Source organism: Strix aluco, chromosome 2 (assembly GCF_031877795.1).
Source record: "Strix aluco isolate bStrAlu1 chromosome 2, bStrAlu1.hap1, whole genome shotgun sequence".
NCBI classification, from domain to species: Eukaryota; Metazoa; Chordata; class Aves; order Strigiformes; family Strigidae; genus Strix; species Strix aluco.
Genome location: NC_133932.1, coordinates 1,583,876 through 1,596,639, shown reverse-complemented (window position 1 = coordinate 1,596,639; position 12,764 = coordinate 1,583,876). Strand labels below are relative to the sequence as shown.

Sequence of the window (12,764 nt, the reverse complement as noted above, 5' to 3'; positions counted from 1 at the left end):
TTGAGAGCCTTACTGCTGAGGCAGGAGGGATAGGGCTGTCAGCATGTCAGGCTTGCTCTGAATTTCATTCATCTGTCTTCCCTGGGTGAATGCAGGAGTCAGCTGTGCAGGGATGAGCTGCTTGACAGTGTTGAGGATTAAAATCTTTGCTTGCCTATGACAGGAAGGTAACTAGTAGCTCATACAGGTATAGCATTATCCTTTAAGGTGGCTTCAGTTGTTTCACACCTCTGGTGCTGGTGAAAAGCGCTGTGACAAGAACCCTGAGGCTGCTCTCGCCTGTGAGCCAAGCGGTCCACGTGAACTCTGGCAATCCTCCTTGCTCCTCCCATCGCATCCTGCCACACCACGTACGGCTAAGAGATCTGAAAAGGAACACCCAGCTGCTGTCAAGGAGCTGAATTCCTGCACTGGCAATACAGCACACAGCACGGTTTGATGGAGAGGAGATAAATACTACACACGGCTGGGGTGTCTGCCTGGGATGCTGTGGCTGTTCCTTTGTTCCAGTTGATGCTGTGGGCTGCTGCAGGTGAGTGTTACTACCAAATCCGGGTGTCCTGTGCCGGGCTTGCTGTGATGCTGGTGAGATGTGGTATAGTTCCTGGGCTTTAGGATCACTGTTGGGGGGAGAGGCCAGGTGCTGGGCTTGTTCTGTCCAAAAAGTGAGGAAAAGTAAGAGCTGCCAGAGGCTGCTGTTGCAGGAGCAGCACCCACTGATGTCCCCCGGGGCTGGCACTGGCTGTGACAGCCCACCAAGCCATGGCAGGGTTACACTCAACCGTGCTGTGGCTGTGTGCTGCTCTGGCAGTGCTCTCAGGGAAAGGGAAGGGCTCTGCATGGAAATCATTACGTTTTCTTCTCTACGGGTGTGATCGTAGCCAAGTACTGGGAAGGAAAGAGAGACTTTGGCTATGGAAGGGGCAGGAGACTGGGAGCTCTGGCCTCAGTTCCCAGTGACTCTTGACAGTGTCAGCTGCTTCCTACAGACAAAAGGTGTCAAGGTGTTTGTTTAACATTGCTCTGGAGGTGTTGCACAGCCTTTCTCTGTCAAACATACTTGCTCTGCATGGATCAGTGTTCCCTAAACACAGAGCAACCAGCATGTCCTTGGAGCCCTGCGGTGCTTGGCTGTTGTTTCCATTGCATTTTTTCATAACCGTACTCTGTAGCTCCCTCACAGACGGGAACATTTGAAAACCTAAATGTAATGATGTGCGGGTTAATGAATGCATGCATGAATTTAGATTGCCCTTAAGATACCATTAAATTATCATTATCAAGCATCACAGCTTGATCTTCCAACAATAGGGTCTAATCCTTGTCTTACAATCACACTGATTTGTAATTAGTCAAACAAAGCATTTCTTGTGAATGAAGGGAGTAGCACTGGCTTGTAAGATGAAGGATAGTCTTATGATAAAAGCAGAGCAAAGCTTTGATATTGTGCCCAGATCTCTTTATTTTAATCTGCTGTGAACTTGTCAAAGCCACCCGTCTATGAAGTGTGGAAAACCAGAAGTTCGTCATTATGTCTTCAAGAGGGGGATAACCGTGTGACCCTGGGTGAGGTCAGTGGTTGAAGTTTTTCCAGGTACAGCAGGAACCATTGCTAGGCAGGTGCCTGAGTGTTATCTCAGGTAAACATCAGGGAGCTCTTCCAACCCACTGAAAACAATGTCAAAACCCATTTCTCTTTCTCCCTGTATGATGTAGGATTAGCAGAAACCCCGAGGTGCTGAAGTCCACCCTCCTCCTGTGGCGTGTGGGCCATGATGGGAGATGTCTTCAGAGACCTCCTGAACCCCACCTTGAAGGGGTTTAGTTTTTCTACCCCGCGTGACTTTGAGTGAAAGGGTAACTCTACTCACGTTACTCTGGGAGTTATCAACGCCCTGGCTAAATTTATTCATGGCTATATTCTGCCCATATTTTCTCTCATTAGCATTAACCCTTTAGTGCGGGGGGTGTGTGTGTGTTTTTTCTAACGAGCGAGTGTATCTGCTTCCCTTTGAACTACACCTAGCGGGGTCAAGCCAGTGGCTCTCTGGGGTAACCGGTGGCAGCACCAACCACCACGTTTATCGGGAGCCTGTCAGAAGTTACCGGGGTGTTTTGCCAGCTGTTCCAATACCGCTCTCGCTTCTCGGAGGCCGTGCAGCACAGCCCTGCCCTCCGCAAGGCCCTGACGGGCTTCAGCCATGGTGCCACCACAGCCAGCGTTTCGCAGAAGGGCTTCTGCCCCAGGCCGAGCCCTCTGGGCGCTCCGTGGCAGGTCTGGTGGTCACGGGGCTTGCTGTGGGGCCTGCTAATGACAGGGGCACAGCATCCGCGACCTGGGGGGCTGTTTGGTCCTCCAGAGACGAGGCTGTGACGTGCCACCTCCCCCTGGGGCTCTGCTGACCCCTCTGTCAGCTCCCCCTGCCCAGGAGGTAACTCAGGGTGGTGGGTTTTGGTGGCTTTTTTTTCCAGAAGGGAATCAATTTAGGGGGTTTTTTTGTTCGTTATGGTTGTTTTTTTTCTTTTTTTTTTTTTTCACATTTAAAGTTCTAGGAGTGATGTGTGATTAATGCAGCCAGGTGCCTCTTGGAGATGCAGCGCTATCTTTATTAACAAAAGCTGCGATTTTGACACTGCTAGCTTTCGGTCTGATCAAATTGCTCATCACCAGCCGGAGCATGAATAATACAACACAAAAAACTGCCGACGCTCAGGCAGCTCCCAAACAAGCGCATAATTTAACAGCATCTGAAGGCTTTTAGCCGGGCGGGGAAAGCGCTGCTGCCCCTCTCCTGGGCGCTCACGGCTGTGGGTCGGGTCGTCCCCCCCCGCTCCTTGTGTTAATTTCCGGGCGTTAAATGACATTGTGTAACGCGGTGGGAAAAGAAAACGCCGCCTCCTCACGGGCCCTCAGACCTGAAAACGGGGGACAAAGGGGGGGCGCGGCGCGGCGGCCCGTCTCCATGGCGACGGGGCGGTGCCGCCTGGCGAGCGCGCTCGTGCCCGCCCAGGGGCGGGGTTTGGCCCTCGGGGGCCGCCGTCGGCGCTGACCGTGGCTGCAGGAAGGGGAGCGCGGGAAAGGGGGGGGCGGCCCCGCTGCCGCCATGGCAACGCCGCCATGGCAACGCCGCCGGGCGACGCAGCGGCGGGGCTGACCGGGCCTCGGCGGGCGCCGGCGCCACCTCGTCCCCCGGGCCGGAGGGGTGAGCGGGCAGGGCCGGGGGGCCGGGGCCGGCGGGGGGGCCGGGGCCGGCGGGGGGGGCAGGTGGGGCCGGTGAGGGGAATGGCGGCCCGCGCGCGGTCGGGCCTCACGGCCCGGCGGGAGGCTGCTCCGCTTGGCCGCGGGCGGGGCGGGGAGCGCTGCCCCAGGCAGGGTCGCTGGCCGGAGGGGCTCCGGGGGTGCCGTTTGTCGGGCTCCGGCGGCGGGAGCTGCCCGCCTTGAACTGCGGAGCCGGGGGCTGCCGGTTCCCGCCCGCGGGGCTGCACCTTCCCCATCGTAGCTGTGGGGGGCTCGGGTGTATGAACCCCTAGAGATGTGTACTTAGGTACAAAAGGACAAAATAACAAAAATCCATCGCTGGATCCCTCTTTTTGTTGTGCCTGTGCCCGAATATATCCACGTAGAGGCGTTACTAAGCTTTGCAGAACAATTCAGTCACCGCATCCACGCCCTGTTAGAATAGAAGCAGGTGAAAATGAAGATTTGAGGTTTTCTGAAGAATTCTGGTCCCGATTAAAGCTGAAGCACTTCAATCTTTACTTCATAAGACCCCGAAGAGAATAGGAGCTGATTCAGGATTTTCTGAAACAAGGTCATTAAACTGAAATTACCTCTTCAGCCATGACTACTTTAGGTTACAACAGAAGAGGCTGATTTTTATGCTGCTCCCCTTTATTATACATATCCTATTGTATTTGTGTTGAGTGTCACAGACTGATGTGAACGTGTTCTGTTAAAGGCACAATTTGGCTTTGTAGCTTTTGCATCCACTTACCATAATTGATGAAGTTAAAGAGAAATCGTTCTCTTGTGCTGAGTATGCACTAGAGCAAAGTAATCTCCGTTAAGAACCCAGGTACATATCACCACCCAAACCAAGGATATTTGTGAAGGAAGGGGCATTTCCCAGCAAAAATGACTATGTGTGGTATCAGAAGGGCAGGAAAAACATGATAGAAATAGACATGGTGTGGAAAGCCAAGGCAAAGGCGTCTGAACAAGCTTTGAAAATTTAAACTCGAAGAAATCTAGTGTGAATGAGTGATTCTCGTGGCAAGTGGTGGCTAAGAAGTGAATTAGGAGAAAAAAATTACCAGATTTTCTTGAACAAAATATGAATCAAGCAAAGAGAAGAGCTTTTACAAAGTTTCTGTACAAACAAGTTTTCAACAAAAGTGACCAGCTTTATTAATTTCTTTCTTCTCTTTATTCTTTCTCTTTATTTCTTTCCTCTTAAATAAATCTTGACTTTTGAGGCCTAAAAAACCAGCACTTTTGTCAAGCGTGAAATGCAGAATTTTTAAGAAGTGGAGCTGGTGTTCGTGAGAATAAATAACTGAGAACTCAGAGATGCTCGTCAGAACTTAATGCAAAAGCTTGAGGGAATTTAAGCAACATCTTCTGGATGGAAGGGTTTTACACAATGCACTACAAAATGCTTAGATTGGGAAGTCCAGGTGCAGCCTTCCTTGTCTGGAAGGGCAGGATGGTCACACGGCAAGAGCTGTCTTGCTGTTCCAGGGCCATCTAGGGTCAGAGCTAACTCTTACATCCCGTGTTGTGTTGCCATATGCTAACGCTCATATCATGATCTTTTAGTGAGCTGTAAATGACACAGGTTTGTCCTACTAGAGAGACGCTTCGAAGTGGCACCTTCCAGCAGAGGGTACAAAGAGAATAGGAACTTTTGAATAATCAGTATTTCCATCTTTTATGTTCATTTTGTAAACAGTAATAAACGGATAAGGGAGGCAATGATGAGAGGCTAAAGCTGTAAAAAGAGCAGAATCAGCTCTCTAGGCTGATGTGTCTCCACATGTCTTTAACCTGTTCATGTCTTTAGGTGGTGACAGACGCCTTCTGTAGAGAGAGCTGGGGCAAGGGGTGGCAGGCAGTCAGCCTGGCGTGCAGGCAGTCCTTCAGGAGCTGTCGGCACCTGCAGTCCAAAGATTGTTAAAAAGATTCAGTCCTTAGAGTGGCTTATCATCAGTTTTGTCTCAAATATGACTATATGCAGCATGATTAACTGGCTAATGAGTTTTTCCCATTGCTGTCTTCCTCACAAATTCAAACTGGGACAGAATCCATTTCCCAGCAGTCTCAACTCTGTCTGTGTAGCTTTCTTTACCCCTAATACCAGTGGTGGTGATATGGTTTGAAAGCTAGCTGCTTGTAAATGTTCAGGCACTGCAGCAGAAGGTTGCTGTCAAGAGTCCAGTCAATGCACGTCTTCTCATTTTAATATGTCATTATGAGAAGCTTTTTGGTAATTTGATCTACTGTAAGCTGTGGCGTGGATCTTCTAGGACTTGTGCATCCCACATTTTTGCAACGTAACTTGAAACAAGTTAAGATTTCTTTAAAGGAAAATGGGGCAGGCAGGTACAAAACAACAATATAATACACACCTGGGAGCAATGAAAGCTCACAGGACTTCTAACGAATGTAAAATAGCGGTCTCTTTGTCCAAGCAGGAGACGAACAGCTAAGAGATGACGAGTTCTAGTTTTAGCTCTGTCAGAGACTTGCTGCAAGACATTAAGTCACCTCGGTTTGCTTTGACTCAAATCTTCCCCTCGTGGTCAGAGCTGGAAAGGCCAAATCCGTTCCTGTTTATAAATCATTGGTGATCCTTAGCCCTGAGGTGCTGTAGCACTATCTAACGTGGTTGTGTTGATACTGCTCACAAGTTTGATGTGTGTGCCGTAAGAGAGATCAATGTGCTGTACTTGTGTGTTGCTAGAGTTTTAAAACAATTTTTTTCCCTCTCCTTTTTGTAGTATTACTTTAACACATCACCAAAATGAGTGAAAAGGAAGACCAAGGAGATCCAGCAGACATGGGTGATTTAACAGAAAGTGGAGAATATGAGGATGATTTTGAAAAAGACCTCGAATGGCTAACTAATGAAGAAGAAAAAGAAAATCTTGGTGAAGGAGAGGTATTTGTTAAATTAAACGCTGGTTGTCTTATTTAAAGGACAAAATTAAGTAATATTTGGAATCATAAGCACAAAATTCAATATGGTTTGAAACGTGTAGGTCCATTCACTGAATTTTGACAAGGAAGGTTATTTGGAATTAGAACAAAAAGCAATTCAGCGAACTGGTTAGTTTGGTTATAATTACCTTAAAACAGAAAATTCAGTGTTCATTGAAAATAACGTTTGTTTCAAAAGTACTTCTGGGTCCCTTTAAGTGTTTGTGCAATACATGTTGTTCTGGTTTTATGCTGTCACTGATCACGACTGCACAAGCCATGGTTAGTTAAACTTTGTGCAGATGTGAACATGGAGAAACTGCCAGAGAGTTGTTCGTGCCAAAACAGCTCTTAGTTATGACATGCACTATTTGACAGCCTGTTTTAGAATTAGGGTAGTTAGTACTACTCTTCCCTCTTGCTATTTCTTTTCTCTTTCTCTGATACTGTTCTTTGTTGGGAGAATAGACTAGCTTATTTTAATTTTTCTAGAATCCTGAAAAAAATGAAGAGGATATCGAAGCACAGATTTTTAAAGTTGCGGACAACTTTGAGGAAGACAATGAGGAAATGGAAGAAAATCCAGATCAGCTTTCAGAATCGGATGGAGATGTGAAAGTGAGACCCACCAATGAAGAAAGTCTGGAATCCAGGTCTGATATTAAACAGGGGGACCATGTATCTGATACTGATAGTGAAAGCTCTATCCAGGAATCCAAGCTGGAAAACCAGCAGGAGCTGGATGAGGAAGAAGATGAAGAAATAAAGCGTTACATCTTGGAAAAGATTGAAGAAGCCAACAAACTGCTGGAGAATCAGGCTCCCGTGGATCAGAACAGAGAACGGAAATTAAAATTTAAGGATAAGTTGGTGGATCTTGAAGTTCCTCCTCTAGAAGATGCTGAAAGTTGTAAAACTGACCTCGCAAGAGGAGATGATGTTTCAAATAGGCTATCTCGGTTGCATATTTCTAATGAAATGGGGCAGGAAAGCACATCACTTTTGCCATGTGCTGGCAAGGATGAGGAAAACAAGGATGGTAAAATCCTAGTGGAAAAAGATGGGAAGTTTGAACTCTTAAGTTTACGCGATATTGAAAGCCAGGGCTTTTTGCCCCCGATAAGTGTTTCTTTTACTGATATTGAAACTCAACAGATGTCTGCAAAGTCTTCACACCACGGTGCTTTTGGCACTGTCTCTCGAATGAAGGAAGTACCTCTGGTAAGACCAGGAGCACGTTCTTTTTCTCCCGGTGGAGAAGAGCGTGTGTATTTCCCTAAGCCTCCGTCTAACCCTAAGCGTCGTCCAAATTCCGCTATCAATGCTGCAAGAGGTCTGGGAAAACGGAAGACTCCGCAGAGGGCACAGTCTGCAAATGTGCCTGTGAGAAGCTCTACTTATTGTCTTTCTCCCAGACAAAAAGAATTGCGGAAGCAGTTAGAACAAAGGAAGGAAAAACTGAGGAAAGAGGTAAAGATACAGACACAAGTAGATCACAGTGACCATCCTGTTCCTCTGCTTCACAGAGACCACATGGGCAGGGCATTTACTCCATTTTTCCATTATAAAAGAGGCAGCAATAACAATAATAATTCTCTGGAGATTGTACAGAATCTCTCAAAACTCTTTTTCCTTAAAAGAAAAAAAACCCCACAGAGTGGCATAGGATCAAGTCACGCTCCCAGGAGAAATAAGTATTTATTTAATATGTCCTTCATAAATAGGCCTTCTTCTGCTGTGCTGTGCTTACTGTTTTTGCTTATTGACTCTCTTTCTACCCAGGTTCCATTACAGGCCCACTGTTTACTGGAACGTAGCACACGGTATGGCAGCTCCCCAGGTTACACTGCAGTGCAGGAAGTTAGCGTTAACAACAGTAGTGCAGGTGCACGTTTGGGTGCTCCTGAAGTGTGTAACAGGCAGTTAAGCATGTGGGAGAGTGTTCAGTCATAAAGCAAGATTTACACAGGAGAATGACTGTGAGAACTGTGAACAAAGAGAGGTGTGTTTAACATGTATGGAAGATACAGCTGACTTCAAAAGTGGCATGCCCTGTTGCTTGTGTAAGATGCGTGCAGGTGAAAAGAAGAAAATATTCCCAGTACTGAGGTTATTCTTCCTGTATCTATAAAGGACAGTAATTTAGAAGAAAAAAAAATATTTATAATTTAGAAAGTCAAATCAGTATCTTATGTATGACTGGGAAAAAAAAACCCTTTTAATTCTTTCTCAGCCTCTTATTCAGAAGAAAATAATATTAATAGAGTCAGCCTCTGACAGCTGTAACAGGAACTGCAGAAATCTTTACCAAAGATTTTAAAAGCTTAGATGTTTTTCTTTGCTTTGCATTACGATAATACAATTACAAAAAGGTAACTTACTATGTATGTTGCTCTATAAAAAGAGCAGGAAGCATTTACCATTTTTCTGTGTCATGATGTTCTAAGTAAGCTGGCTAAGTAGTTTAAAAGGTCGCTTCCTATCCGTGGAAGTAGGTCTAGCTTGCTTTATTTGAAAAGTTTCCGAGGCACAGCTCTGTAATGAGGGGTATGAAAGGGGAAGAGTTACTGATGTGTTTCCTTTGTACACACAAGACTAGATCTCTCGACACCATGCTCTGTGTATTTAAAATAAAATGTAGAGTGGTGGAGGTTAAGGAAGGTTATTTTCCTAACAGTGTGTGCTAAATCTCTTCCTCTGTTGGCTGACTTATGAAAAGGTAAGAATGTATTACCTTACTTCTTCATTCTTGAATGGAGTTCTTCCATTCTGTGATGGATTCCACAGGCATGAAACATTCTTGACATTACTGGAATCCATCCGCTTCATTTGGGTGGGGTTTCTTCCATTTCAGTAAATGACAAATTATTAATTTGGAGGATAGTCTGAAAGTTGTGTGTAGGTGGGAGGAACATCATCTGTTTGCAAGAAGAACAGATTTCTCTGAGTGTTGAAATGAGTAGGGACTGTAGTTTGTGTGTCAGGGAAAGTCAAAACCTTGTAAAATGTCCCAATCAGCTTTCTGAAGCAGTGTTTGAAAACCTTTCTCTTCCTTGTAGATGCTTGTCATTAGCTAAAATGTGATTAATAATTTAAAAAGACTTTTCTCAATTTTGTGAAAATCAGTTCGTTTTGTAAACTTGAAAAAAGTGTTACACTATTAATACTCCTTAAGTAAATACATTACAACTTCATGTCCAGAAGAAAATCCTTGTTTATAAGGTAGTGCCTGCAGTCCGTAGGTAGTTAAAATATCCTTTAGGGTTCAGCAGTCCATCAAGCCTGAGAGCTGCATTCATTTTAAAAATGCAACAGTTTAAACTGATTTTAAGCCAATCAGAGCTAGTAGGCAGGCTTAATTTTAAAAGTCTTCACCCGTTGCTATTGAAATGTCTGAGAGTTGAGATGTCTCATGGAGATTGGAGGTAATCGCAAAGAGGGTTGGACTGAAAGTACCCATGAACTGCAGAAGTGCTCAGAGTCATTTCTTCCTAAATAGTATCAACTATGATGCAGTTGTTGAGTATTCCTGTTTCATCAGTGGTTTTGTGTCTCTCTCACATAATTCAAATGACTTATTGTCTATGGAGGCCTTTGCAGATTAAGATGATTCTCTTAAAAGCTAAGTTTATTCACTCTTCATTCCATTTAAGGAAGAAGAAAGGAAAAAGGAACAAGAAGAACAGAAGAGAAGAGAGAACGAGATGGTTTTTAAAGCTTGGTTACAGAAGAAGAAAGAACAAGTGCAAGAAGAAAAGCGAATTCGTCGTGCGAAGGAGCTGGAAGACTTAAACAGCAAAGTAAGATCTCCCTAATGTAGGACTGGGATCTACAGTGCTTGTTAAATAGGAAAACCAAATTCTAAGCCTGTGTTCCTAGCTAAGCATATGAAAGTTTACAGTGATAGGAAATGTTTTTGTTACATTGTTTTCGGTGAAGAGCTAGGTTGACTTGCGTGTTTAAGATGGTTCTGCTTGACAGGGTGGCTTGTGCCATAGAAGCTGCCTATGTGAACTTAATAGCTATAAAGTCACAGGAGATACAGTGATGCTCCTTTTTATCAGGAGAATGACTTGATGGAACCCTGCAGTGAACAAGCTGCCAGAAAGCCCCTTGAAGTGTATTCCTTACCATCAGAACTTGTTGGCAAGCAGTTAATGCACGTGACCTGACCAAAACCTGAAGATGCAGAGGCTCTGTTCTAAAGTTCTTGCAGCGATGGGCTTGGAAAGCTAAATTCAGTATTTTTTAGAACATACCACTTTGAATGCTTGCCCATGTATATATTCCCTGCCAGATTAGCATATGCTCTAGTTTGCTTATGAGGTAAGTTTTGCGGATGGGAGATGCCAGCACAGTTCCAAAAATAATTACATGATTAATATAAAGGTCATTTAATGATAAGCCTTGTATATGTATATATATATCTATCTTTTTTTTTTTTTAAATAGGAGAGGAACAGGAATCCAGAAGAAGCCTTCAAGTTATGGCTTAAAAAAAAGCACCAAGAACACATGAAAGAAAAACAGATAGAAATTTTGAGACGCCAAGCTGAAGGACTTGCCTTTTTTCCAAGAACAGAGGAATGCAACAGAGCCTTTAAAGAGTGAGTAGGGTCATTCCTAGAGAATCATATTTGAAAATGTTGTAGTCTGCCAGCTTAAGACTGTAGTTATTATATGGTACATCTTTACTGCTGAAGCCTTTACTGTTTTGGAGGGGTTTTTGCATGAATATGCCCTCATAAATTTACACCCTAGCAAAAATTCATCAATTCCTCGATGTTGTTTGTTCACTGTTGTGAAATTACTTGTCAGAACCCGAGCTGAAATAGTGAATTACTTCTGCTCAAAAAGGGAGATCCTTCTCTCCTACCCCTTTTTGCCTGTTCTGGAGCAGGCTTGGGTTGATTCAGCTCATTAAACAAGCAGAAAGGTAATCCAGTAAGATGATTTTTTTTTTTTTTTCTCTCAAGTCTGTTAGTTGTATCAGCTCAACAAAAGGGGGGAGGTAAACGTGGGTGCAGCAGCCAGGGAATGGGGATGGAAAAGCAGCACTCCCAATGTTTAGGGGTGACAGGCTTTTAGACCGGCTCAGCTGTGACACCTGACATAATCCTGCAGGACAAGGTGACTCTACGTAAATGGGGGCAAGTCTCCTTTGAATGGATGATGTAAAACTTTCAATTGCAACTGGCAGTACTTCTAGTCCTCTTTCTCTCTCCACAGATGGCTAAAAAGAAAGAGAGAAGAAAAGCGAGCAGAAGAACTAGCTGCTAAAGAGAGAGCAAGGCAGTTTAGATTAGAAGCCAGAAGAGCAAAACAGATGCAGAACATCCACTGTATTAGTTCAGAGACAAAATCCTTTCGCTTCACAGACCATTATAGTTGAAAGTTTGAGGTAACCACAGAGTTCTTAGTGGCAACTCTCTTAATTTTTATGGCTTGAGCTTTTGCTCTTTACAGCCACAGACTTTTCGTGGTGTTTTTAAAGCTTTCAAGCAAGTTTAACAATTACCTGACCGTGATTTTACTATTAATTTGTAATTTTGTTGAAAAGCCTGCTTTTAGTATAACTCAGGGATCTTCTTGGTTTGACCAAACCTAAATGAGTGTGAGATCTGTATACGAGGGTGGCAAATACACATTCCTGTCTTTAAAGGGCACTTTATACTCAACTCCACCCTGAATTCCTGGATGCAGGCTATTATGAAAAGTGTTGAATTTTTGATGGATTAATATTGCTGTTTGCTGCTGCTTGTGATGAAGCCTGTACAACGTGTTATGTTGTTGGAAAATGCTGTTTCTTGTACCACTTCCTAGTGATCTGTTGACCAGCTGTTAGTTCTGGCTAGGCTGGAGGACTATTTTATTTTAGTCACTCCAGGTTAACATGTATGTGAACGTGCAAGTTTTTGAAACTTATTTATGTGAGTCACATTCAGTAGTTTTCTATTCCATGAAATTAAAAGATGGTGTGAATTATGACCTTTACTAATATGGAGGAAGATGGATTCCTTGTATACATGTCCATGTTTGCTAAATTAATGATAATAAACTACATCACCCTACCCAGCTAGCTTGTGAACTCTTGTCAGAGGTCACTCATGAAATCACAACGTTAGTGGAAGACGAGGAACATTCTGTGTGTCCACCAGATTTCATGATCTGGCGTTGTTCTTACATTTTTCCCCAGTGAAAACGTTTTCTGGAATTATTGTAACAGACAGAGCGTAGCAGATGCAAAGCAAATGTGCTGTTAGTATTTCTCTCTTCCCATTTTGGATAGTTACAGGCATATTCAGAGAAACTGGGGTTTGACCAGAGGGTGCCACGTTGCAGCTTTTGGCAGCATAGATAAAGGGCATGGAAGTGAAATGAAAACTTCACATGTTAATGAGAAACATGAGCAAAAGGTGCCTTCCTCCTTCCTCTACCTTCCCCTGGACACCCAGAAATGTTGCTTGTGTCTAGCGAGCAAGTGCAGGGGGGAGAGTTTGCAAAGGTTCATGCTACCTCCCTAACTGCAGTAAGCTGCAAAAGCTTCTTGGTTCATTACCTCAGAC

General features: G+C 44.3%; 1 protein-coding gene across 3 annotated transcripts; it reads left to right on the top strand.

Annotated features, from left to right (window-relative positions):
* Positions 1 to 416: 416 nt before the first annotated feature.
* CCDC181 (coiled-coil domain containing 181) lies at positions 417 to 12,273 on the top strand. Of its 3 annotated transcripts, XM_074807822.1 has the most exons (5): positions 5,163 to 6,161; positions 6,692 to 7,669; positions 9,853 to 9,999; positions 10,651 to 10,805; positions 11,428 to 12,273. In XM_074807822.1, exons 1-5 carry the CDS (start codon positions 6,024 to 6,026, stop codon positions 11,588 to 11,590), a joined length of 1,581 nt encoding a protein of 526 aa, XP_074663923.1. In that variant the 5' UTR covers positions 5,163 to 6,023; the 3' UTR covers positions 11,591 to 12,273. The 3 variants fall into 3 exon arrangements, with proteins under 3 accessions (XP_074663916.1, XP_074663908.1, XP_074663923.1); XM_074807815.1 differs by lacking the exons at positions 9,853 to 9,999; positions 10,651 to 10,805; positions 11,428 to 12,273 and adding an exon at positions 417 to 532 and having other exon boundaries at positions 6,001 to 6,161; positions 6,692 to 8,433; XM_074807807.1 differs by lacking the exons at positions 9,853 to 9,999; positions 10,651 to 10,805; positions 11,428 to 12,273 and adding an exon at positions 3,138 to 3,203 and having other exon boundaries at positions 6,001 to 6,161; positions 6,692 to 8,433.
* Positions 12,274 to 12,764: the final 491 nt, after the last annotated feature.

Excerpts from the sequence above, each read along its gene's own strand:
- CCDC181 (XM_074807815.1), top strand. The coding sequence starts at position 6,024 with ATGAGTGAAAAGGAAGACCAAGGAGATCCAGCAGACATGGGTGATTTA. Across the intron at positions 6,162-6,691 it reads AAAATCTTGGTGAAGGAGAG|AATCCTGAAAAAAATGAAGA; the intron begins GTATTTGTTAAA and ends TAATTTTTCTAG.